The sequence below is a fragment of the Lepisosteus platostomus genome, chromosome 2 (assembly GCF_059453375.1).
Source record: "Lepisosteus platostomus isolate fLepPlt1 chromosome 2, fLepPlt1.hap1, whole genome shotgun sequence".
Classification (NCBI taxonomy): domain Eukaryota; kingdom Metazoa; phylum Chordata; class Actinopteri; order Semionotiformes; family Lepisosteidae; genus Lepisosteus; species Lepisosteus platostomus.
The window spans coordinates 68714962-68740235 of NC_142612.1; the positions used below are offsets into that span (position 1 = coordinate 68714962).

A 25274-nucleotide genomic window follows, 5' to 3' on the forward strand; every position below is an offset into this window, starting at 1 on the left:
ACCCACTTTGCTTACCAAAATCATCATTAGGTAGACCTGGATGATGGTTCTATAAAAAGGGATCCTCTTGCTATTTTATCTTTCTATATTTTTTCTCACATTGCGTGTTAGTGAAGTGATATTTACCAAATGGCTCTTAAAAAAATGTGTGGTTTGAGTCATAATATTTGTTAAACACAACTAAAGGGTTGCAAACCTGAATCAACTCTACGTTTCTATTATAAGTATTTGGTGATCTGAGTTCACAAAATGTCAAATTATTTAGCAATATAGTTCATCTCAAAATGGATTTTTTAGAATATGCTATTGCTCAAAAGAAACAACGGGTCTGATTGATTTTTTGCGCTAACTTTTCCGGGGCTTCAAAAAACAGTTTTATGCGATTTGTCCAATCAACCTTTTCATATAAACCAAGCTATGTAAAACTATAGCGTATTTTCGACTTACATTTCACTGCAGTGACTCTAAATACATAACCTAAAAATTGTTTTTTTTACATTAGTTAAAATATTTAAATATATATTAGGCAATAAATTAAAACTAGGCGTGGAAGGAAACATTACTGAATCTTTTACCAACTGTAGGAGCAGTTAAAAGTTTGTAAGTCTTCCTAAATCAGGAAATAACAGTGTAATACTGCCACCTTGTGGTTACATTTTAAATTATTTTCACTGTTGGCGTTTTATCATCAAAAATTGGCAAGGAAGCTATAAAGAGTTTAGATCAATGACTTTTACTATCCGATGATATTCAAGTTGCATGAGGTCAAATGTGTAACTTTAGTAAAGCACCAGAATACAGAAACCAATCACCTAGTAATTCGTGAAAACCACCACAAAGCTTTGATTTTTGTATTAAAATCATTTAATATTGTTCAACACCAGAATTTGTCATGCACAATTAAAATAAACAACTGATATAAATGTATGTTTCCGGTCATTGTCTAACAGATACCAAGATCAGAACGCGGGGGACAGTATAGGATATCATGCTGCTCTCATTTTTTTAGAACAGAAGATCGAGTGGAAAACGAACGTTTCCTGTAGACTCACAGCCAAACGTTTTCCACAACATAGCTCCGTTGCTTGACCCACAAACCACAGCCTTGTGCTTCCTCTCTACAATCCCAGATGCAGATCCGTTTGTTATCCTTCCATGCGTTGTGGTCCTGGTTTAGATACGGATGAAGTGACCTTTGAAAAATTCGCCAGTCCCTCCCAGGTCTCGAATATCTCTGTCAAACCTTCCGTATGTTTTTCTTTGATACAAGCTCAATAATTGAGTTTGTCGAAGTTTATGTTTTCAGTTTATTCTATGTATTATTATTCTGTTTATTCAATAATACGTTTAATCTTACTGTTGTGGGTCATGAAAGATTTCCAGAAATGACTACCGCACTTTGAAACGTATACAAACGTGTTGCTCTTGAATTTCACTTTTAAAATGTGGTAAATGATTTAATGTCATTTATTTTTTAGGAAGAAACAACTTTTCGGGTTTGAGTCCTGGTTGTTGTTTTTTGTTTTAACAATGGTTGATTTCCAGCAGTATGAAAATAAGTATATATTCCAGATAGAATATGATATACATTGTCATTCCAGGTGGATGCTGCACATTGGTGGTGGTGGAGGGGAGTCCCCATTGCAGAGTGCTAGCAGCCATATCACTCTGCAACTCACAACTGGCAACCCACTTAAGCGAAGCAGGTATGAGCCTGGTCAGTACGTGGACGGGAGACCTGGGAAAAACAGGTTTCTGCTAGAAGAGGTGTTAGTGGGGCCAACAGGGGGCGCTCACCCTGTGGTCTATGTGGGTCCTAATACCCCCACTATAGTGACGGGGACACTATACTGTAAACAGGCGTCGTCCTGCGGATGAGATGTAAAACCGAGGTCCTGACTCTCTGTGGCCATTAAAATTGGTGGTGGTGGAGGGGAGTCCCCATTACCTGTAAAGCGCTTTGAGTGGAGTGGCCAGAAAAGCGCTATATAAGTGTAAGGAATTATTATTAAAAATCCCAGGGCGTTTCTCGAAAAGAGTAGGAGTGTAACCCCGGCGTCCTGGCCAAATTTCCCATTGGCCCTTACCAATCATGGCCTCCTAATAATCCCCATCTTGAATTGGCTTCATTACTCTGCTCTCCTCCCCCCTGATAGTGAGCGTTCTGGCGCACCATGGCTGCCGTCGTATCATCCAGGTGGTGGTGGTGGAAGAGAGTCCCCATTACCTGTAAAACGCTTGAGTGGAGTGTCCAGAAAAGCGCTATATAAGTGTAAGCAATTATATTATTGGTAACCTTTCAGAGCCACTATATTTTAAGCTAAAATGCGTTCATTCACTAGCCTGTGTGGAGCTGTTTAGACAGAAATAAATGTGGTTCCTATTTGCAAACGTTTTGGAAATGTTTGGTTCCTGCAGATTTTTCAGGATGCTGCAAATGAGAGCTTGGAATTATAGGTGAAACGGCAAAAGCTTTATTATAAACCAATGGAAAGAGGGAAAGCCCAGAATGCAAACCTCTTAGTGAAAATGAAAAAAATATTTCGGTAACACTCTACAGATAACGGAAAACTGGAGGAAAAAAAACTTCCCACAGCTTCGACAGTTGATGTGACTCGGCAGCAATACTGAATTGGTAGAAGCTAAAGCCTACAGAGTCGTGACCAAACAAAACGGTCCACTTTTCCTGCCCATTTACTTACCGTAATTGAGTTATTCTTTACGGAAACGTCTGTAACAAGTCGGAATACCCTTTTACAAAAAAACGTTAGATTAAATTTCATTATGGTACCCGGAGAAAACGTCACCCAGTCAGAAAGATATAAGGCGTGTTTGTAGGATAGGCACGTCAGTTGCGGTGTTTGCTTAAGCGAATAGTCTCTCCAGCCAGACTGACGAAAAAAAATGCCTCATAATTTCCCAGTTAAATCGCGTCACGGTAGCGAAAAAAAGCTATTTAAGTAAATGATACAGGCAACACTGTAACAAACGGAAGCTGCGTACCATGTAATCTGGGCTGTCCAGCATTTGGAAAATACTGCAGAATCCGTTTTCCTTGCCTCAAACCTCTCAAGGGGCCGTTTGTAAACAATGTTTTTTAATTAATAAGCCACGACACATTTGGCAATTTTACGACAACCGGGACCCGTTTACCTCCCCTCCAAATCGCCGACTGAAAATCATGTCTCATTCAGAGACTCAACAGATCGACGCTTGACTAGCACGACTCCTATACTACCACTGATACTAGCAACTACAGCAGCAGGACCTAAACATCGACGTGTACTTCTCACGAGTGTGTTTTCGCCCGTCTTTCCTATTTTTTTTTTCTCGTGGGGGGGGGTTGGGAGGAAGGCGAGATCAGCCAGGCAAGGCCGTGACGTGGCAGCGAGCGATTGGAGGATCGGCCCTACTATAAAAGCAACTGGCTGGTGGGCCGTTCTCTCACTCTTGGAGGTTCATTACTCGGTTTCTGCACCACAGAGGGCAGAGGAACACCAACACGAGTAAGTATGAAATTATTCCCAAATCTGAAACGGAAGCAGCCTGTTGTGTGGGGCCAGAAAGCCCAGGCTTCCGTATCTGGCGGTCCGCAGCAACGGTTGAGCGGGGCTGGTCGCAGGTCTTATTGTAAAGTGAAATCTGTACCGTGCAAAATGTGCATAGACTGGACTCCATGTCAATTTCCCCCGACTGATTCGCCTTGTACTGCCTACGTGGACTTTGTGCTAGTGCAGTTCTAGTGCTAGCCTCCCTTTGTGTGCACGGGGAAAAAAGAGGCCAATGAAATAATTTTCTTGTACTACATTGGTAGTGGGTAACCACGTCCTAGTCTCTCTTGGTTGTTCCTTTTAAAATTGATTGATTTTTTTTTTGTACAAGTTTGCCAAATGGAGTCTCGAGTGAGCAGGTCGCTACGTGTCACTATTGCGCAGGCGCAAGTCAAAGTTTATTAAAAGTTTGCTAAAGTCAGTTTTTAATTTGTGCCCGTTGAACTTTCACTTGGTGTGCGTATCTGTATGTATTGTACTTAAATTCACAGTCGTGTCTTAACTTAAAGTAAATAACCGTTGTCTCGATTTCTTGGGATTTACGTTTTCAAGCTGCTTGTTTTAAGTTCTCCCTAAAATTTATTTTTCCCTAGTTATCGCACGTGTTTTTCATTCAGTAAATTGGGTGCTTTTATCAACTTTTATCGTATGATTTCGGTTAAATTCGCTTTTGTTTCAGAAGTGTAGGTCCTTGTCCCGTGTTAACGCTGTGCAAACATTGGGTAAGTGCAGGCTGTTGGTCAAAGCGGAGACTTGATGAGGTGGCCATCTGGTTGCGTGGTATCGACCTAGCGCTTGAATTGTTTTTGTTTTTTTCTGGAATTGGGTGTGATTGTGCTAAAGAAGTCCTGCGTTGTCTGTGACAAGGTGACAGGAATTGCTGAAGGCTGGTTCACGGAGAATTTGAGTTCGGTGTTTGCGGGACTAAGGCGATCCAGGTTTAAGCTGACGTGTGCACATCTTGGTACACGACTGCCAGGCGGATTCGCACCGAACAGCTGCGTGATATTTGAAATGATTAAGTCGAGGTTCGTTTCTAAGATTCAGAAAACGTGACAACTTTAAGTTGAGATGACCTTCATCTTTGGCTGGTTCATAACCTGACATTTTTTAGATGCACTGAACATGAAGAAATGCGCCCTGAAGCGTTCATCTTCATTTCTTTATTGGATTGACTTTCCGTTTATGCAACTGTAAATTTTTTTACTCGTTTGTTAATGGTCCAATGTGAAAATCTGAATTTCTTCGTAATTGTCTAGTTTTGAAAGCCCTTTTTAGTGCCTGCTTTTGTTAATAGCGATGACAAAATGTCATTAGTCACTTGGCAAAGCAGTTAAAGCCAAATTTCATACTGAAGGTTACAAAATGCGTGAAAGCCAGTTGCCAAGCAATTAGATGCCACATTCTACCACAGGAAGACGAGACTTTCTCTGCAGACTTTGAACCACCAGCATTGTAGGTTACCTTCAAGATTATTTTTGGTGATTTGAGGAACATGGTGGTCTTGTAAGGCTGCAGTTGTACATTTTATAGGTCAGTGTTAAAGAAGGTTGTTTTGTCATCCTTCTGGACTTACTGTAGCTCTTGACTCCACCCAAGGAGTGTTGGAGGGGGGAGACATTGAGATTCATATTGAGAGAAACAGTTTGTGGCTTCACACTACTTTAAAATGGCAACAGTAGGATATCCAACTTGTAGGATGTCTTAGTTTGGGTCTTGTCATTTTTTCCCTTTACTGTGGAACAGCCTGTTTTAATGGAAGGGGTTGCTTAAGTGTTCTGGCTCCTTGACCTGATGAGACTGAAGATCTGCCAGAGCACGCTTTCCGTCTGCCTGCCATAGATGTCAGCTGAAAGTCACGTTGCGACCTCCTGTCCTGAAGGTGAAAGAGCTTTAGAAGGTGTCTCTGCCTGTACGTCACTGCATAACCTGCAGGTGGAGGCTCTTGCTGTTTGAGAAACTCCGATTTTAGGCCATTGCTTAGGCTTATTAGTCATTTTTTAGAAATTCCAGACCTGGCCTTCCATGACGTAGGAACTAATCAAGTGAGTGGAGTCTCGATATTTCTCCTGAATGATTGTTGCCATATGCTTGCCGCCTGTTGGAACACTTTATTGAAGCGCAACACTGCCCTTTCGTGGATGCACGAGTGTGATTTGCTGTTAAGAGGCACATTGTAATGTTCCTGCACCTGCAGTTTCTGGTTGGTAAGTGGTTTCATCCTGGTGTGTCTGAACATGAAACCAAGAAATGTACCGTGTTTACGGGGGGGATAACACGTTTCACTGTAACGAATGTTTAAATGGAGGAGGGTGGGGTGGGGGGGGGAGCCCTGTAGGATCATGTGGCTTCCAGGTTCTTTGCTTATTTCTGCCTCTTGAAACTGCAGAGTTGATGTGCGCTGCACCCTGTAACTTCCTGCTCTTCCAAAGTATTTGGATCTGCGTTGCATATCTAACTTGATTCTGCAGAACCGTTTCTTAACTTTAATTTGCTTAAACTTTCATTTTTCACCGAGTTTGGAACTTCAGCTTCTCTGTGGGATTATATCTTGGACGTTAACGCCCTTGAATCCCCCAAATATTGCAGGCTGGAAATAACCGGGAGTTTGGACATTTGAAAGGTATATTTGCTGTGGACACCAGATAATATACCCGTGTTCTGTGTGTTGATTGAGACATGGAATAGCATCTCTTGTCAGGCCCGTTTTGAGTATTGGATTCTTTAAACCTGTTAGGCTTTCATTGCAAGAATACAAATTAGTTGGTTTCCTATGGATATTTTTTAAAAGTTGGCCTAAAGATCTTGAAAAGTTGATCCAGGTGAGTGGCCTCATCACTAATTATGCAAATAAGGGAGTTAAACTATGCTTGTAGAACACGTGGATGTATTGTAGGCTGACTTTTTTGAACAATAGATTGGAAACTTCAGTATATTTAGCTGATCATTTTCCCTTCAGCCTTTTTAGGAAGCTGCCATGCTTCTCCTGTTAATTGGATTTTTGGCCTAGAAGCCATGATCACTTTCTAGTGGAATTCCTGGTTTTCCTCCTTTGAGCTGGTTAGTTCAAGGGGGCTTGGTGGCTCCCAACTTCTCGTCATGAAACAAAGCCTTTTGAGCAACCCTGCTCAATCTGCCCCATTCTGAAGGTTAATTGTCATCTTTTCTGTAGCCTGCCGTGAGTTTCTCTGACCATTTTTGAATTGAAATGGTTGATTGAACCTCCCCTCCTCCTTGCTGAAAAAGCATAGCGGAACAAAAGAACCAGATCATTTCCATTGTGTGACAAATGTTTACTGCTGAATATCTGGTAGGTGTTAAACTATCAGGACTGACATCAATCTCTTGCCCTGAAGGGGTGGAAACTGGGTGTGAATTGTTTAGGGCACAGTACTCGCTAATGAAAAACATGTCTTAATTTGTCCTCGGATTTCAAGATACAGAAAATAACTACCACAGAAGGAACAAGATTACTGCTATTCTGTCCAGTTTAAGGCTTATTGGGTTCCCAGCCAATGGTCATCATACTCCTGACAGCCTGTGGAAGACTCAATGGGATGGCTTACCTCTAAAATTAATCAAACTTTCCCTTTAAGACGTCTTTATACCACCACCATTGTTTTCATTTTGGGGTTGATCCAATGCATTGTGGAGTATTTTAAAATGCATGGTTAAAATAGGAGAAAAGGAGATCATGACCAATTTATTCTGTTTCACAGGCAAAAGCTGGCAGGCTGACGCGAACGAACAGCTTTACAGGACGGATTATCTGGTAACTGACCATTTAGCTGGTAAGAGCTGCATGCCGTCTCCCAAGTGTAGGATCACAACTTATGTGAACACACACACACCATTTCAAAGGACTAAGCATCAGCTGCCTATGTTTTTTCCTATTTGTTATGCTTTTCATTTGACTTGCAAAGGAGTCAAGGAGTATAAGTTCAAAAGTCTGCTTAAGCAATAAGCCTGACTTCTCCTGGTTTTTGTCAGCACAGACCCTTCCAGGTAGTTCTTTCAGGTTTATTTTTTGCAGTAATACATGCATTCCTCTTGTAATACCATGATTTCTTTGTAGAAGCAGAGTGCCCAAGAAACAAGGTTACTACAAGACGCTCCTTCCCAATTTTTTTTTACCAGTGATGTAATTGGGTTATTAGTAATAGACTCTGTGCGGTTCTTTTCAAAGTATTTCATGTTATGCTGGCCTCTGCAGTTTGCCTTATTTAGATATTAACATACTGATGCTTTGCCTTGACTTGCCCTATGGATTATTCTTGGGGTCAATAGCATTCCAGGAGGTATGCTTTGAGGTTTTAATTGCATGAGCCATTCTTGCATGATATCAACAATGTTTGGTCAAAAGCCCTTCTTGTTGCCCCGGTTTGCTCTGGCTTAAGAGTTGACAGAAGTGTACAGTGTTCTTGGCTGGGTCTGGAAATACAGCATGTGCAGCCCCTAAGAGGAAGAGGCCCAGTGAGGGGTGAATGTTCCAGCAAGCATGTGAAATGCCCCCCGTTTTCTTTGCAGATAGGTTCTTCTCAAGCAGCTCGATTCCTTTGTCCATAACAGTGTTATTTACTCTTGGCTGACTCCTTTTCACCCCTTTTTGTCCCTGCCTTTCAGTTGGTGGGTCTGACCTGGCCTTTCTTAATACGAACAGGTCCTGTCACTCTTTTTTTTTTTCCAGTCAGTGGTAGTAGAGGGGGACATGCTGGGTCTTCACCTGCTTGACCCTGAGGGTTTTACCCAGAGACGGTCATTGCTGACTGACAAATTCAGGATTGTCTGCAGGTTCTTCATCTTGGGAACAGGTTGCATTGCATGTTCCCTACATAGCAGATCTGAGTTTTTTTTTTATTTCTCTGAACGTTCCCTGCAAGTGTCAGCCTGAACACGGTAATTGGATACGTCATGGAATTTAACTTGATGAGCGTTTTCTTTAGACTTGTACATTTAAAATATCCAGTGATAGAATTGTATTTCAGGGGCATATGTTTTTGTTGAGCAAGTGGTGTTTCTTGGATGTTACAGGTTTAACTGTACTATCTTCTAGTAATGCTTTGCGGTTTAACTTTCACTTTTTGGCTGCCGACCTGCCAGCATGATGGAAGGTGTTGTGAAAACATGAATTAATAGTTTTGTTCCTTCAGCTGGGGGTTAGGCTGATGGGGAACATCAATAAATATGCTTGTTTTCCAACTGTCACTTTTGTTTGGAAACAGTTTACATTCGAGGGTGGGTGCTTACCTGTAATTGAGCATTTGCATGGAATGAACATTAATCTTTTCACTGGTTTAAGGTATGAATAATGTTCTTTGCTTAGTGCCTTAAATTTAACTTTAATTGTTTTCAAATTAATACCACCCAATACTATCTTAAATCCCTTTTATGTATCATTTCATGGTATCTTAGTACCACACTGGACCTTAATTAAAAGTAGTAGTTCTGGGTACTGAAATGAATCAAAGAACTAATCCTAATCTGCCCATTTTAAGTAGTCTTTGTCCCTCTGATTCCTGTACTGGCCTTGAAGGGGAGTGAGGAAACGACCTTTATTTTCCTTCCAGAATTCCAATTAACTGGACACTGTTCCCAAGTTAAGAAGCTGAATCGCATAGAAGTTTTCAGAACGGTTTGCATTGATTGGAAGAATGTTTTGGTTCTTTTCTGGAAGAACTGCACACTTGCTTTTCTCCAGATAAGTGCCAAGGGTTCAGCTCTGTGGAATGGTCAAAGTACCTGGACTTTTTTGAGAATGCTAGTTACAGCCTGCTGGAGAGAGCACGGGTTTGACCCAGCTATGTTTGAGCTCCGTGGCCCAGACAGTCCCCCACGGGTGACAAGGCCCTTTTGGTTATTTCTCAAGTAGCAAAAGCACTTAATGCAATTTTCTTTACTCTTGTTCATAAACCCAGACGGATTTGACCTGTGTGCTGTTCCATTTCCAGTGGCACACTCGGACTCCGTGTAAAAGTGGGATTTCGACCATGAGCTCCGTTGCCGTACTTACGCAAGAAAGCTTCAATGAACACCGCAGCGGCCTCCTGCAAGAGCAGGTTTGTGGTGAGTATTGCCTCTGCTGGCAAGTGTTTTTGGGATTTTCAGGACGTAATGCATTCAGGATTAAAAGCGGGTCGTCTCGATTGGGTCTTATTTCTCAGTGTAGGTTAGTGCCTCTCTATGAATATACACGTTTCTCAGCCTTTGCTGTGTCCTGTTCCCTCCAGCCTCCCAGGGAGGGCCTGGCAGCTCGGATGATGAGGGGTCCTTGCCCACCTACAAGGAGGCCTTCCCCCCTCTTCCCGAGAAGGCAGCTTCACCTGAAGGGGCACTGGAGCCTGCCAACGCCTGGACAAAGATCAAACCCATCCGGTCCTCCATCATCACCCAGGTAGGTTAGACAAGGGGAAGGGGGTACTTGTTTGCCACCTGGTTTTCTTGCTTAGTCTAGGTTAAATTACAAAAGACCATGGGTTTTAAGTCTTTATTTGTCCTTAAACACTGCATTGTCTTAAGAGTTGGAAATAATTCCTCAGCTCTCCTCCATAACTCTCATGAAGCGTTATTGATTCTGGGTTTTGGAACACCTACTCGCAATGTTCCAAGTTAGATGGGAGATTTATACAGATGCCTTCATTCCAAGAGTTTGGGGATTTTATTCCACATCTTATAGGAGACACCTTTCCAAAGGATTTCAAAACTTGACCCATCAAAACTTTTTTTTTTCCCCCATGTCTAGGTTTTCCACGTACCCCTGGAAGAGCGCAAGTATAAGGACATAAACCAGTTTGGGGAGGGGGATGATCAGGCCAAGATCTGTGTGGACATCATGCAGAAAACTGGAGCCCACCTGGAGCTCTCCATGGCCAAGGATCAGGGCCTTTCCATCATGGTGTCTGGGAAACTGGATGCCGTCATGAAGGCCCGTAAGGAAATAGTCTCCAGACTGCAGACTCAGGTCAGCCCCTAATTTTGAGCTTGCTTAGTTTCTTCTAAGCAAGAAGTTGACTTCTGTACATTTCACTGGATAACTTGGATATCTGCTAGTTGAATGAGGTTTTTCTCAATTGGAAAATATTTTGAGCTTATTCTTCGATGCAAGTGAAGAGTACATCTGCAAGAAGGGTCTTTGGTATTGGTTTTCCCTCTGGTATTTCGTGGAGTCAGTTTTCTGTGACTGAAATAATCACCTGTGATGCTAAGTGTTCTCTATTGCCTCCCCCCTCCCAGGCCTCTGCTACTGTGGCCATCCCGAAGGAGCATCACCGTTTTGTCATTGGCAAGAATGGGGAGAAGCTGCAGGAGCTTGAGCTAAAGACTGCCACCAAGATTCAGATCCCAAGGCCTGATGACCCCAGTAATCACATCAAAATCTCCGGCACCAAGGAAGGCTTGGAGAAGGCCAAGCACGAGATCCTTCTCATCTCAGCTGAGCAGGTAAACCAGCTCCCTTTATTCTAGTACTTAGTCCATTTGCAGAGTATTGTCATCTCCATGGGAGGCTTAAATCACTTGCTGCGTTCATGTAAATTTTAGGAGTTGGTGTTTTTAAACTTGCTTGTTCAACTTAAGTAGACTTCTGTTTAGGTACTCTACCATCCAGTTGTTCTATAAGCCTTTCTGCAATGCTCCAGTGAGACACTCTGTTTTCTTTGTTCTCTTAGGACAAGCGTGCTGTGGAGCGGCTGAATGTGGAGAAGGTGTATCATCCCTTCATCACTGGTGCCCACAACAAGGTGGTGAGCGAGATGATGCAGGAAACGGGTGCTCGGATCAACGTCCCTCCGCCCAGTGTCAACAAGACTGAAATTGTCATCACTGGGGAGAAGGAACAGGTGGCTCAGGCTGTGGTTTTGATCAAGAAGGTTTATGAAGAAAAGGTGAGCCTGTCGCTACCTGCCCAGTGCTCTTTGTATTTGTTAAAGCTGTTAAATGCAATGTTTAATAAATCTGGTTCTTTTAAATCTTTAACCTCTCAAATTCTAATGTTTCTGATTATTAGGTATTCTAAGGATGTACTTTGTCAAATTGACCCAGTTTTCCTCTATCCCCTCCCCTTGTCAACCACGCAGAAGAAGAATGCCACCACTATTGCGGTGGAAGTGAAGAAGTCTCAACACAAGTATGTGATCGGCCCCAAGGGCAACACCTTGCAGGAGATTCTGGATAAGACGGGCGTCTCGGTCGAGATCCCACCCACTGACAGCAGCTCTGAAACCGTTATCCTCCGTGGAGAGCCAGACCGGCTGGGCCAGGCTCTTACGGAGGTCTATGCCAAGGTACAGGGATGGGTTGCAGCAGTCTCTGGTGCCGTTTAGTTACTAATACCTCTTCTTGTTGTCCATGTTAGGAGTGGAAGCTCAGGTTATGTCACAATATGCGCCCTTGTGGTCTCATGCCTGTCATATGCATGTTCCCCCTTAGATCTGCAAGGGTTTGGGTGGGCCATTTCTAATTGTCTCACAAGGTTGCTCAGGGCTTCCTTCTCTGAAGTCCACAAAGTCCCAAATTCTTTCCAGAATGGTGACATTTCGTTTTCTAAAATGTAGAGAAGTTGACAGAACATGTGCCACCCTCAATAATTGAGCTTTTTTGTAGTTTTAAAACTTACTTTTATCAAGAAACAATTAGGCTAGTTGTACAAAGCTTTGAATAAGCAGCAGTATTGACAAGTTTTCTTTGCCTGTTTTGAGTCAAGCTTGGTCAACGTGAGTGAACATCTGTTCCTGCATAAAAGCAGTGCCGTACAAGATTAGTTTCTATTTCATCAAACTGCACGGAGAATGAAAAATCTTTTAGAAACAAAATGCGGGTGTGCACTTAGCTAGTAGAAAGGAAAACATTTTGAGCTGTGTAACCAGCAAGTGATGTCATGCAAAGGTTTTTTTTATAAGGGTGCACCCTCGCATGTCTGTGCACTTTTAAGTCCACACTTGTGCTATGTCACAGAAGTGCAGACTTGGAGGAAGGGCCTAGGGCTTAGTGCAGCATTTGGGACATGGCCTCAGTGAAATGAGTACAAATGGCCAAGCCTTATTTGTCAAAGACTAGAAGGATATATGTTTTAGACTGTTCTGCAAGTCTTAACCTTAATACTTCAGTGTTATTTAAAAAAAAACAGTTTGGGGGCAAGGAAATGCAGTGTAGATCCTGTGTCACTTGGTGATGAACTAAGTTTTTTAAATGTTTGCAGGCCAACAGCTACACTGTAGCCTCTGTCTCGGCACCTTCCTGGCTTCATCGCTTCATTATTGGCAAGAAGGGGCAGAATTTGGCCAAAATCACCCAGCAGATGCCCAAGGTGGGTGGTCTTTCACATTGCTGCATGGTAGAACTTTAGCTTTTAAGCTAAAAAGCTGACCAGTTTGCTTAAGGATGAGTGGGGATTAATTAAGGTACAAAAGTATTAGGATAAGTGTATTGCAGAGCCCTGAAGGTCAGTTGGGGTTTTGCATAAGGCAAGCTTGTTGGTGTGGACACAGGGCATTTTCTCTCCCTGGCTGGTTAGGGTTGGGATAAAATTTGCTCAGCTGCAGGTGGTAAATATAGGGAAGTTCAGGGTATGGAATTTCTTTCATATTGGAATTATTATTAACACTCAATTTGAAAAGGATGTGCTATAGCAGGAAGCTGTCAATCAAGCAAGATTGTGCAACTCAAACTGCTTTGATATAACGTGGCTTGTAGTGTTTCTTATTCACGGTAAAGACTAACTTTATTTTTGAGTTGACAGGCTTTTACCTTTTTCCCCAAGGAGGCCTTTTTTAAGCTGTAATTTTGCATTAGCTTATGAAAAGTTAATTTTGCCTAGTGTTTGCTTTTTGGCTAGATGTGCGTGAAATACTGAATTAGCAAATAGTTCTTGTATTATAAACTGAGTTGGGGTTGTATTGTGGGTGGGTGTAGTCATGATTTCTTGTGGGAGTGGGCAGTCATGGTCGGATTAGCAGGAGTGGGTGAAGTTCTGTGTAATGCATTGGAGGTTCTTCTGATTATAGGCTATTATTTTGGCATATCACTGCTTACAGTTTAGATGCATTTCACTTTTTATATGCTGGTGTATGTTTTGTAGGTGCACATAGAGTTCACAGAAGGGGAGGATAAAATCATCCTGGAGGGCCCCACTAAGGATATGCAGCAGGTCCAGAGCCAGATCGAAGCCATTGTTTTGGACCTGGTAAGTGTCTGCTCAGAAGTGCTGGAAGTACACAGGACCTGAAGAGTAGCAAGACTGGAGATGGTTAATGTTGCAGCTACATTGTAAAAGCTCAGTGGTACGCATTCTCCAATTTTCAGATTCTGATCAACTCCTTGCTGCTTTACCTTAAGTTGTGGTGTATGTTTTAAATGACCAGGAATTGAATTTTAGTTCACTCTTGTCTGCTAGCTGGAGTATGATCTGAAACTTGAGCACTTGCCAACAAAGATTTTCATGAAAGCTCAAATGACTTGGTATGCATGCAAACTGCTGTTGGCCTCTTTAACATAGGTGTGAAGATGGCATCATGTCAAATGATTAAAAGACCTCACAACTGTGAATGTACTCTTTCTATCATTTGACGTTAGTGAGGTTTGTTGCCCTTTTTTTTTTGTTCCAGGTAAGACGCATGGATTACACTGAGATCTCTGTTGATCCTAAATTTCATCGACACTTGATTGGGAAAGGTGGTGCCAACAGTAAGTGGCTGATTCATGTGCATGCTGACAAGGTCAAAGGGAAATGTTACTCTAATGCCTTTGTTGCCATTCAAATGCAAGAAAGCCGTTTAAAGTGGCTATTATGAAGTGACCAGGTGGCTAATGGCTGCACTTAATGTGAAACATGGGCACATCAGACTGTCCTCTTGTGCTGTCTAGTTAACCGTATCAAGGACCAGTACAAGGTGTCGGTGCGGATCCCCCCTGATCATGAGAAGAGCAACCTGATCCGCATTGAAGGGGACCCCCAGGGTGTACAGGAGGCTAAGAAGGAGCTGTTGGAGCTAGCGTCACGCATGGTGAGACTTTATGGTTGGGGCTAACACCCCATGGTGTCCTGGACTTGGTTGCCTAAGTGGATTTACTTCTGCAGGGTGCTCTTTAAACAAGTGTAAAGGAGGCTTCTTTCACAAGTGTTGTGAACTCTTGAATGGACTGACAAGCCGTCTCCTTCACTGTTGTAGGAGAACGAGCGTACAAAGGACCTGATTATTGAACAGCGCTTTCATCGAACTATCATTGGGCAGAAAGGGGAGAAGATAAAAGAAGTCCGGGATAAGTTCCCTGAGGTGAGAAGTTGGTGCATTTGATATGCAAATGTCCCTCTTTAATGGGAATAGTGTCCTTTGGGAGTATGTCTCAAGCTATTGAGCCACCAAGAACCTACATTGTTTGTATAAGTTAACTGGGTTGAACATTTTAATTAGACTTAACTTGAGCTGTAAAGACTTACTAGAATAAACTTGGGGCCAGAGTAGTGAGTGCTTCAGGCAGGGTGACCTTTATTAAATATGTATAAGGAAATTGTAAGCTTGGTTCATCACAATCCAGGCTTTTGTTATGTCATCTAAAGCAATCCAAAATGGACTAGTGTGTGTTGTATGTCCCATGGGTACAAAGGAACGAGTAAAGGTTTATTCCATGCTGAAAGAGAAGAACGGAAACGCAGCGTTTTGTGTGTGTAGATGCGTCTGCGTTTCCTTTTTCTTTCAGCATGGAGTAAACCTTTACATGTTCCTTTGCAGCTACGTACTTGAACTACTTGTCCCCTCGGTAGCTGAATGCTTCATGAAACTAAAATGTGATTCTTTACCGTTTTGAAGGTTATCATTAACTTTCCTGACCCAACGCAGAAGAGTGACATTGTGCAGCTGCGTGGCCCCAGGACTGAGGTGGAGAAATGTACCAAATTCATGCAGAAAATGGTGGCTGAAATGGTAAGGCATCTTGTTGCCTTTCCCCCTCAAATGGGGAATTAGAAAATGTCAAACCTGCTGTGGCCACTATTTGCAAGTCCTGCTCCATGATATTCAAAATAATGAATACATCTTGATCTGTTAACTGCTACTAAAGTCTGGCCTTGCATGTTGGAGGAAGATCAGGAGCTGAATCACTGGATCTTGTGTAATCGAGATCTGCTATCAATCCACAGACCTGGGCGGTCCTATGCCATTGTGAGGTGGATTAAAATTTCTCTCCTCTTTCAGGTAGAGAACAGTTATTCTGTTTCAGTTCCCATCTTCAAACAATTCCACAAGAACATCATTGGAAAAGGAGGAGCAAACATCAAGAAGGTAGGTCGTGATCCCCTTGTGGATATCTTAGCCATGTTGTAAAATCCTAGTTTGATTTGCCATTGGGATAGTGGAATAAATCACGACGGAAGTGCGATGAAGTAACTTGGTGTACGATGACTAGGCTTCCTAACATCTCTGTATGCCGTTCTTCTTTAGATACGTGAAGAAACGAACACTAAGATTGACCTGCCAGCAGAAAACAGCAACTCTGAGGTCATAGTCATTACTGGGAAGAAAGCAAACTGCGAAGCTGCCAGGAGCCGTATTCTAGCCATCCAGAAAGAACTGGTGAGTTACGATCACAGATGTGTGCGAGATCTGCTATACTAGCCATGTTTTGTAGGGTTAACATAAAGATCTGCAGACTTCACTTGACTCTCCAGAAATGGCCCATTTAAACTCTACCCTGCTAGTTTTCCTATCTAAGCTCATGCATGTAAATGTCAGTAAGATGTGACTTGATATGGTACATGGTACCTTTTGTGCAATAGAACCGTTTTGCAGACTGATAAATGGATTGGCTTCTCACCTGGAATGCTTAAACTGTCTGCGCTTGCCGTAGTAAAATCCTACAGAGTAATCAGTCCTTTAACAGTTCTGTTTGTCACTTGATTTTTCTTCTGGGATCTTTCACCTGTTTATCAGGCCTTCAGTTAATGCAACAATAACGGCAATAGTTTTTTCCATGTTGGCCAATATTTGTGCATGAGGAAGTTATTGCTCACGTTTTCCTTGCTGGGCTGCTCTAGCTGTGATTGTACAATGGGTTTATGAAATTCTTGACTCTCTGTAGGCGAACATCACCGAGGTAGAGGTTTCCATTCCCTCCAAGCTGCACAATTCCCTGATTGGTTCCAAGGGCCGCTTTGTGCGCTCCATCATGGAGGAGTGCGGCGGAGTGCACATCCATTTTCCCACTGAGGGCTCCGGCATTGATACGGTTACCATCCGTGGCCCGGCTGAGGATGTGGAGAAGGCACGCCGCCAGCTCCTCTCGCTGGCCGAGGAGAAGGTGAGTCGGCTTCCTCTGCTGTGTGCAGGTCCAGCTTAGGCCAGCCCTCTCCTAAAGAGAACCGATTGAGTATATTCCAAACCCATTCATTTTTACATCACTGGCCTCCTCTTTGCACAATATTTCTGGAGAACGGGCTTATAACTTCCGTGACCTTTCACTGTCCACAAACTGATTTTGCTCAATGATTACTTTTTTTTAAGTAGGTTAACATTTTAGTGTTTGCCTTCCTTCCACCTTCCCCCCCCCCCCCCCTTTTGGCAGCCTTATGGTTTTTGTTCTTCTGAGCTTAATCATGTGTCTAGATGGGCCGAAAGGTCTCATTTGAATCTTCTGCTTGCCACACCTTTTAACTTCAGGCCTGCTTTAACAGTGCGCTTAGTTCAGTTGCTTGGGACAAAGAGGTTAATGTCTTTCCTGCACTTTCAGCAAACCAAAAGTCACACGGTGGAGCTGCGTGCTAAGCCAGAATACCACAAGTTCCTGATCGGCAAGGGTGGCGGGAATATCCGTAAGGTGCGTGACAGCACAGGAGCGCGCATCATCTTCCCCACAGCGGAGGACAAGGACCAGGAGCTCATCACGGTGGTGGGCACCGAGGAGGCAGTGCGTGAAGCCCAGAAGGAGCTGGAGGCCCTTATCAAAAACCTGGTAAGCACCCTCCCCCCCACAGCTTCTGTTAAACATTCCTGCTTATGATAGGTTTGCAGTTGTTGCACTCTTTTCTAATCAGTCTTCTCCTTTTCCATATGAGTTAGCAAACCCGTTTTGAAAATTTTTGTAACTAGCTCAGTCAGGTGGATGGTGAAATTGTAATTCCAAGATGAGCTTCTGTTGTGGACCATGATGAGTAAATGCCTTAAGTGAACAGATTGTCGACTCTTTGCAAATATTTTATGCAAAGATGATCTTTGATGTAGAAGTCAATCATGAAGTACATGATCTACTTCTACACCATGTCTTGATGTACTCTTCTTGTTTGCACCAAGTTGGTCCCCAGCACACTTCTAAATGGACAAAAGTGTAGGGTGGACACGTGTAATTTTCCTGCAATGCCTGTTTTCCAGGACAATGTGGTTGAAGACTTCATGACTGTGGACCCCAAGCACCACCGCTACTTTGTAATCCGGCGTGGCCAGGTTCTGAGGGACATTGCTGATGAGTATGGGGGCGTCATGGTCAGCTTCCCTCGCACGGGGTCCCAGAGTGACAGGGTCACACTGAAGGGAGCCAAAGACTGTGTCGAGGCTGCCAAGAAGCGCATGCAGGAGATCATCGAGGACCTGGTGAGTGGATTGTGGGATCAAATGGGCGAAGCTAGCTTTAAATCTGGTCCTCAGGGCTGGTCATGAACTTATTCCTCTGACTTGTAGACAGTTGTTTTTAGGCCAGGCTAGTTGAAACTTCAAGTTTTGAACCTCGCTGAATTTCACCAAGGTTTACTTCTGAAAGTCTAAAACCCCATATCTCAGCTGCTTTTTTTCCCCAACTTGGTAGTGGCACTAATAGTGGTGGAATCATGGTTTTGATGGACCCTGCTGCAGATAGTTAAAATCGACTGAGTAGCCAGTGTGTTTTTTTTTTTTTTATTCCAGGATGCACAGGTGGTCATGGAGTGTGTGATTCCCCAGAAGTTCCATCGCTCCATCATGGGTCCTAAGGGCTCAAGGATCCAGCAGATCACCCGTGATCACAATGTACAGATCAAGTTTCCAGAGCGAGAGGATACTCAAGGTAAGTCTTCCTGATGTGGCAATGCAGTGGAGGGACTGCCGTTCAGTGACTTATCTTACAGGGAAGCATTTGTTTTGGGGGTGGAATTGCTGATCCTTAAGTTTAATATATGGGCAACCATCACAAGGAGCAAAAATCTAATTAGCCATATGAAAAGCTGTACGATTTATAAAATTTTGAAGCAGTGCCTTGCAGAGGCAAACTCATTTTGGTTTGCGGGTTACCAGTCCATTTCCTAAGAAGGGTCTGCAGTTTTAACAAACTATACCTTTTGTGTGCTACAGCTGCCACAGCTGAGCAGCCCGTCCAGGAAAACGGTGTGGCTAATGGGGAAGTAAAAGAAGCAGCTGACCCTGCCACTCCCAATAAGCGTGATGTCATTGTCCTGTCTGGCCGCAAGGAGAGGTGCGAGGCGGCTGTGGAGGCTCTAAAGGTCAGTCCTGTTACAGAGAATTTAAAAGAAAATAGATCTCTACAGTTAATTTATCTTATGGAAGGAACTTTTTACTTTTAAGAGTAGGAGTTTTAAGACTGATTTTCCATGTTGACATGCCGAAGTCCAAAACCACATTTATTCAGTTTCACTTCTTCAGTTTTGCCTTGAAGCCCCTCTTGGCCAGTTAGGTGAACCGTACCTTCATGTCAACCTTCGCAGGCTTTGGTGCCTGTCACTGTGGAAGTGGAAGTCCCCTTTGATCTTCACCGTTACATCATTGGCCAGAAGGGAAGCGGGATCCGCAAGATGATGGATGATTACGAGGTAGGCCTTCATCTGTGATGTGGCTAACCTGAATCTATGGTTTGGCCTCTTTACCAAAAGCCGTTGGGTAAAACAAATCCAGCTCATTTTTTAATTTTAAGTCCAGTTACTTGTACGTTTCTAATGTCTTCAAATTCTATTGTAATGCGCATGGACAGCTGCCAACACCTTTGCCTAAAATCTTACTTTTTATTAATCTTGCATTCCATCCCTCATTGTTTACTCGGACTGTTTATCAAGTGACTATATTCTTCAGTTTTAGCCCTGTATATCTACCTGGCTTATTTTGTTCCTCAGGTTAATATCCAAGTGCCTGCTCCTGAGCTACATTCTAATATAATAACTGTTACTGGCCTGGCCTCCCTCTTGGACCGGGCTAAGGAGGGCCTCCTGGAGCGTGTGAAAGAGCTCCAGGCTGAGCAGGAAGAGAGGGTGAGTGAGGCGTGACCTGTGCCATGCTGATGTACGTTGACTTCTCGATGAGCTGAAATATTCTATATAAAAAAAAGTGAAACTCTTCTGAAGCCCCTCCTGAATTTCTGTACCAGTTTCAAACATTAAGCATCCCAGCTACAAATCTAGTTTGGTTGAGACTTTTTTTTTGCTGTGGCTTGTAACAAATGACTTATCACAGTGCTGAATCCCAACTACAGTGTTAAATGGATTTAATATGCAAACTGATAAATACAAGCTACTTGTAGACCATACATTGTGCCAACATTTGCCATAGCATTATTTTTTAGTGAAATGCTGCATTCCTTAAGCAGTTGGCTTCTCATGCCACACAAGTACCAATTTGTAGCAATGGACTAACTTTTTGTAATGCTATCACCTTCTTTGCAGCCTTTAAAATGAGCTGTGCAGTGCTCCATTGGGATTTTGAGGAGCCAATGTTGCATGGGTAATCCTGAAGCAAGGGGAGTTTTCTTTCACAAGGGTTATGTGGTACGCAGGCAATTCACAGATACCCCCTTGTCTTTAAAAATGTAATGCGTTTGTATTGAAAGCAGGAGTGAAATACAAATATTTGTGACATGGCAAATGATCGCAAATACAAGCAGTGGTCTAGGCTGCAAACTGGCTTTGGGGACATGGGTGTATTTTGACGTTGGTTCTCGTTGGACTCCTTTTGTCTTTAGGCCCTCAGAAGTTTCAGGCTGACCATCACTGTGGACCCCAAGTATCACCCAAAGATCATTGGGCGCAAGGGTGCCATCATCACTCAGATCCGCAATGAGCATGACGTAAACATTCAGTTCCCAGAAAAGAATGATGAGAACCAGGTACAAAACATGGGTTCTGGGCTGTGGAGTTGTCACCAGTTTTTCCTACTCGATCTATGTAGTATGACTTGAGTGTGGGGGGACATGCATTATCAGCTTGAACATGTGGACAAATCTTGAGGGTGGTTTAGATAGATCAAAGGGTTATAAACTGTCTATTTAAGTTAAGCCGTTGGTGCCCAATTTGTGAGCTTTATTTTTTGTCTTCCTGCCTTCAGAAATGTCAGTGTTTTGATTGTGTCTTGCAGGATCAGATTACCATCACTGGCTACGAGCGCAACGCTGAAGCAGCGCGTGCCGCGATCCAGCGCATTGTGGACGAGCTGGAGGAGATGATCTCGGAGGATGTCACCCTGGACCACCGTGTCCACGCCCGGATCATTGGGGCCCGTGGCAAGGGCATCCGCAAGATCATGGACGAGTTCAAGGTCAGGAGTGCACAATTTGATCTCGCAAGATTGCGAAAGCTGCTCTGATTTCTAGTCTTGTTCAGGGAGTTATTCTGCAACTACTGGCACAGAACTAAATATCTGGGCTTGCCTTGTACTTCTAGTTCATTTGACTTGCAAACATGCATTGTAAATACATTTGTGAGGACACCCCTCTTCAGAGCAGTATTCAAAACCTTTCTGCTTAATCTCCAGGTGGACCTGAAGTTCCCCCAGACTGGAGCCTCTGACCCCGATGTTGTGACCGTCACTGGGCTTCCTGAGAACGTGGATGAAGCCATTGACCACTTGCTTAACCTAGAAGAGGAATATGTGAGTTTTCTTCTGAAAACTCCTTAACCTATGATTGTTGTAAAATGCTGTTAGATTTGTTCTGTTTTTTATCCTTCCCCCGAATTCATTGTATTTAAATCATTTATGATGTGGTATCCTGGAGATTGAGACTGTTTGAAATAAACTACACCTGTATAGGCAAATGGTCTTAAAAGGGCAGTGCTATTATTTTACCTACAGTCTAAAGTCACTGCAGTATGTGCTTTATTGAAAGTTTTTTTTATAAGTATATTCATACATTCGTATGTTCTCCTCAGATGGCAGATGTTGTGGAGAATGAAGCCAAGCAGGCCTATATGAAGCCTCGGGGGGCTTCAGCTGTGGAAGAACCACGTGGACCATCCAAGGGCTTTGTGGTGAGAGAGGCACCCTGGGCTTCTGCAAGCAGTGAGAAGGTGAGGGACCTCATGACTTAATGCTGAGCCACAGCACAACACCATTGCTCCAATGGGTGTCTTAACCATCTAGCTCAAGGACAGTTTATTATCGGGATGTGCTGCCCAATAGGGTGTTTGCAGAAAGAAAGTGGTAAGGGGACAGCACCTTAGTGCTGTAGTTGATTCAGCTGTAAGTTGATGTAAGCTAGATGCTGGTGTGACTGTCGCGGTTCTGCGCAGGCTTGTGCCCTCCGCTTCCCGTTTCGTCCTGCAACACCTGGGGCGCGGACCCAGGTCTCCAGCGTAACACAACAGGGAACCAGCTGCATGAGCTAAAGGAGACCTCCTCCAGCCTAGGCAGCTGAGGTCCCCGCTATGCACAGGGAGGGCGACGATGTCACCGTATCTGAACTAGCTCCGCTACACTGGGAGCTCCCTTAACCTCGAGGTTAAAGCTTGTTGTTCTTGGTCTAAGACATGGTCCTTTTCTACTGCGTCAGGGCATTGGTCAATCAAGCTGAGCCATCAGCTCCTTGCCACTTCCCATGCATCATGAAATCTGAGGCTGGTGGATGCCCATAGAGAGCCTCCTTCTATAGGAGTAAACTGGGGTGCTAAGGACTCTGATCAGAATGTTACATAATGCACATCTTTCTTATTTCTGCCTAGGCACCTGACATGAGCAGTTCTGAAGACTTCCCCAGCTTTGGGGCACCTATGGCTCCCAAATCCTCTCCATGGGGTCCCAAGCGTTTCTAACCTGGAAGTTTAAGATGGATACAGGACAACCACCCCCACCCCATCTCCCCCCACAGCCCTCCCTCTCTCTCTTTCTCGGTTTCTCTCTCTCTCTCTTACCTCTGACGCTGACCTCGACCCTTAACTCATTCCTGCAGCAGCCCATGAAATGTGGACCTCCCTCCACAACTTGATACTTGTTCTTCAGGAAGCCATGTTCTTTCCAAGTATAAAATATTGTGCTGTCTAATGGTGAAACTGCTCTTTAATTCTAAGCTGTTGCTAAGGTGATGGAACAAACTTGCTAAGGTTCAGTGAACTGCCCGAGTTGCCTTGGAAACAGATGTTGGGTTTTTTTTTTTTACTTTGATCTAGCAAGTGAGCTCTTGATTTTGCACTTTCTCAGTGAAGCAAAGTTTACCATCACTTTCATAAGTAATGGGCTGGTTGTTACAACCACCTGTAATCATACAGACCCTCTTACTGTGTTGTCTGTGTACCCCTAGGGTGCACTGAGGAAAGGCCTGGCTTAACTGGCTAATGTTGTTAACCAGGCTTAATGTCATAAGATGCAATCTTGCTGCCAGGGTCCTAGAAACAAACCTGTTGCTGAATTGAAGAATTTGCATTTGCTAAAGCAGCAAGGAAATTGAGCAAGTAATACACTACAGAGCCATATTTCACTTCTAAACTGCCAGGTCCTTTGTTTTATATTCGGAAGCTGCTACTTTTGTCCAGTTCCAGGGACCCAGAATTCTACAGGGTCAGTGTGCTGCCCTTATTGTGTACATTACTGCCCTCCTACAGCTCAATGTTTGTAACTTGATACTCAAGACTGGTTGTCTTCAGTTTCTGGCCTGCTCATTCTAGTCATGTGAAGCTGCAACTGTTGTGCAGCCTCTGTCCCCGCCCCTTCTGAGAGTCAGTGTCCAATCCCCTTTTTCTTGTCTTCCAGTTGCTGGGCAGATTCTTGTTTCCATGGCAACAACCCTCTTATCAGCCTTAAAAATCAAAGATGAACAATATGCAAAAATGAAGTAAAAATATACAAAGTATAAAAAAATATATGGATAACACTGGAATTTTAAATGTCCAAAAAATAAAATAAAAATGGAAAAACTGCTTCTTGGCCTCTTGTTCTGGAGTGTTTTTTTTTTCCCTCAGCTAGAGCTTGAATATTAAATCTTACAGCTAGCTTGTACCTTTTTCGTTAATGGAAAATACCATCCCATGTTATTGATGGGGGGGCTTTTCCTGAGCCAAAAACAGCCCTCAGATCCTCAAGTCAATTAGGAAATCCTGGCCTCACAACTGCATTCCATTGATGCTTCCCTACCACCCTCACATCCTTTCTATTCCCAGCACCATTGATAACTTACCCACCGTACAGGCTGATCCCTCCACTGGTACTTTTTTTTTTTTTCCTGACTGCCCCTTCATCTCCATCCGCGTAACCTCGTACACCGCTCCAGCAACCTTGTTTACTGCATCTCTTGCGGAAGATGCCAAGCTACCGCCATTGCTGAAACATGGGTAGTGGGAGACCGTCTCGGGGACCATGTCAGGCCTCTGAGGCTCAAAGATCTCTCCATGCCCGAAGTTTCTCATTTTGCCTCCGACGGCTATGATCGGATTGTTCTCTCCGTCTGCGTTCTCAAAGAGGGCTTTCAATTTTTTTTTTCTCGGTTTACCCTGGTGTAGGGTGGCGGTTGGTTTTACATTTAATGCCAGTGTTCTCCGTGCGTTTGTGTGAACAGAAAATAAAATTCACTTGTATCATACCTTAGAGTTGCGGGTGTAACCTTTAAAGAGCGAACATTAGCAAGTAACTGCCTGCTCTTTTAAAAAAAGGCTTTAACAAAAACGTTTTAATCCTTCCTAACTGTCCTTTTTAGAAATGTGGAGAAATGATCAGTTTCTCATTGTGTCCTTTTTAAATTAATATGCAAATCGATGGCTGTTTAAATAGTTGACCTGTCTTTTGAGATCCGTATTCTAAAAGGCTCGATTACCAATTTTCTGTATTACAAGACCATTGTTTTTATGCAGATGAAATCGTAAATGCGAGAGAGAACGTTTTTTTTTTAAAGCGGCAGTGGCACTATATACTAAATTGACCCAGGTAGTTTATAACTCAACTGTAAAACAACGTTGGAAACTCACACATGCGAACCACGGAACTACTGAAAATATTTTCAGCTAAAATAACTGAACATATATCCGAGGTCTTAAAAATCAGTCATTATCCATGTCGTCGTATTTACATGGCTCTTGCGTGCAAACAGTACGGTTAGGTCACAGCCCTTTTCATTTTTGTGTTTCTGATCAATCTTGGGTGTAGAATATAGCGTGAGGGCACTCGGAACAAAAGCACGACTTGACAAAGGCCCTCTGCCGTCTGAAAGACACAGGCACGTGTGTCTTCGTTAAATCGTCTTATTTCTCCAGGCGGAAATCGTGTCTTTTGCAGTGTGCAATGTTATGACCCAGGACATGTTTGCTTGTCCAACTTCTGGATGTCACCGACCCAGCAAACATCACAATCACTGACACCCGTTCGTTAGTGCTGCGTTTGTGCAGTTCAAAGTAGCTTTTGTGCTACTTTCGTTACCGAGATATAGTGCCTTTTTTTCGGGTAATCACGTGACTATCTACAAGGCCGTTTAAAAAGGACCAACACACTCGGTTCTTTCGTTGTGATGGAAACCACGGGTGCACTTTCTGTGGTGCAATCTTATTGCGAATCGTATTTTAATTTATGT

At 43.3% G+C, this 25274-nt stretch overlaps 1 protein-coding gene across 2 annotated transcripts; it reads left to right on the forward strand.

Moving 5' to 3' along the window:
- Window positions 1-3353: 3353 nt before the first annotated feature.
- hdlbpa (high density lipoprotein binding protein a) lies at window positions 3354-23641 on the forward strand. Of its 2 annotated transcripts, none has more exons than XM_088615656.1 (28): window positions 3354-3506; window positions 7271-7342; window positions 9467-9614; window positions 9779-9942; window positions 10291-10509; window positions 10782-10988; window positions 11216-11431; window positions 11624-11830; window positions 12745-12852; window positions 13624-13728; window positions 14150-14228; window positions 14409-14548; window positions 14714-14818; window positions 15353-15466; window positions 15737-15823; window positions 15983-16114; window positions 16620-16838; window positions 17268-17489; window positions 17906-18124; window positions 18434-18572; window positions 18857-19005; window positions 19228-19332; window positions 19630-19764; window positions 20472-20615; window positions 20864-21043; window positions 21260-21376; window positions 21655-21792; window positions 22444-23641. In XM_088615656.1, the coding sequence occupies exons 3-28, from the start codon at window positions 9539-9541 to the stop codon at window positions 22531-22533; spliced, it is 3816 nt and encodes a 1271-aa protein (XP_088471782.1). In that variant the 5' UTR covers window positions 3354-3506; window positions 7271-7342; window positions 9467-9538; the 3' UTR covers window positions 22534-23641. The 2 variants fall into 2 exon arrangements, with proteins under 2 accessions (XP_088471782.1, XP_088471772.1); XM_088615646.1 differs by having other exon boundaries at window positions 9500-9614.
- Window positions 23642-25274: the final 1633 nt, after the last annotated feature.

Coding starts and splice junctions, on each gene's coding strand:
- hdlbpa (XM_088615656.1), top strand. CDS start 9,539: ATGAGCTCCGTTGCCGTACTTACGCAAGAAAGCTTCAATGAACACCGC. Junction 15,824..15,982: donor GAGGAGCAAACATCAAGAAG/GTAGGTCGTGAT, acceptor GTTCTTCTTTAG/ATACGTGAAGAAACGAACAC. Junction 18,125..18,433: donor AGGAGATCATCGAGGACCTG/GTGAGTGGATTG, acceptor TTTTTATTCCAG/GATGCACAGGTGGTCATGGA.